Source organism: Myotis brandtii, unplaced genomic scaffold (assembly GCF_000412655.1).
Source record: "Myotis brandtii unplaced genomic scaffold, ASM41265v1 scaffold51610, whole genome shotgun sequence".
NCBI lineage: Eukaryota > Metazoa > Chordata > Mammalia > Chiroptera > Vespertilionidae > Myotis > Myotis brandtii.
In genome coordinates, this window is record NW_005369681.1 from 1 (window position 1) to 831 (window position 831).

Sequence of the window (831 nt, forward strand, 5' to 3'; positions counted from 1 at the left end):
CAGCGCCCATGTGACCATCCTGAGAATGGACAGCACAACTGGGGAGGGGGAGGGAGCACACAGCCCACACACCAGCCTGAACAGAGGCACCTGGAAGGACCTTCTAGTCTTTCGAAAGTTCTAGAATCACAGAGACACAGCCAAGGGCAGGAGGCCGGTCTCTGAGTGGAGAAAAGTGATTTGTGGTTCTGACCTGGGTAGAGGCCACATGACTCAAAAGCTTGGGTGAGGCCTCAGACACAGTGGGTGTGGGCAGCGCACAAGGCCTGAGAGAGAAGGTCCCCGTGGACCCCAGAGCCCTAGCAGGGCCCATGGGAAGCGCTGATGGGCTATTTCAGGGGGGTCTCCCTGCACCCCAGGAGAGCCTGCACCCCTAACTGTCCCTGAGAGGAGGGGGCGTCCCTCTGGTACTTGAACTGACATCCAGGGGGCTCCCCCCCTGACCCAAGGAGGGGTGTCTGACACTGACCCCCTGTCCTGTCTCCTTGTAGGAGCCTCAGCCCCGGGGAGAGGGGGCGGCCCCAGGGCCCCTGGTACCTGCGCGCTGCAGGGTCTCCTTCCCTTTTTCCAGGTAAAGGCGGAGCCACTCCATGCACTCCCCCTCCAGGTAGCTCCTATAACGCTCTGCCTCACCAGCAGCCTCCAACTTGCGCTTCGTGATCTGAGCCACCATGTCGGCTGCGGTCCAGGAGGTCAGGTCCTCGTTCAGGGAGATGTAGTCGACGCCGTCATAGGCGTCTTGACTGAACCCGCGGAGGAGGCGCCCGTCGGGTCCCATGTCGCAGCCATACATCCACTGGTAGGTGTGAGACCCTGACCCCGCCCCGAGGT

General features: G+C 62.1%; 1 protein-coding gene across 1 annotated transcript; it reads right to left on the reverse strand.

Annotated features, from left to right (window-relative positions):
• Positions 1-205: 205 nt before the first annotated feature.
• Positions 206-826, reverse strand: LOC106727999 (class I histocompatibility antigen, Gogo-B*0103 alpha chain-like; the record flags this gene model as incomplete). The annotated part of the gene is made up of 1 exon (XM_014548587.1): positions 206-826. A coding segment is annotated over one exon (330 nt), but the record flags the coding sequence as incomplete, so codon positions are not given.
• Between the last annotated feature and the right edge of the window lie 5 nt (positions 827-831).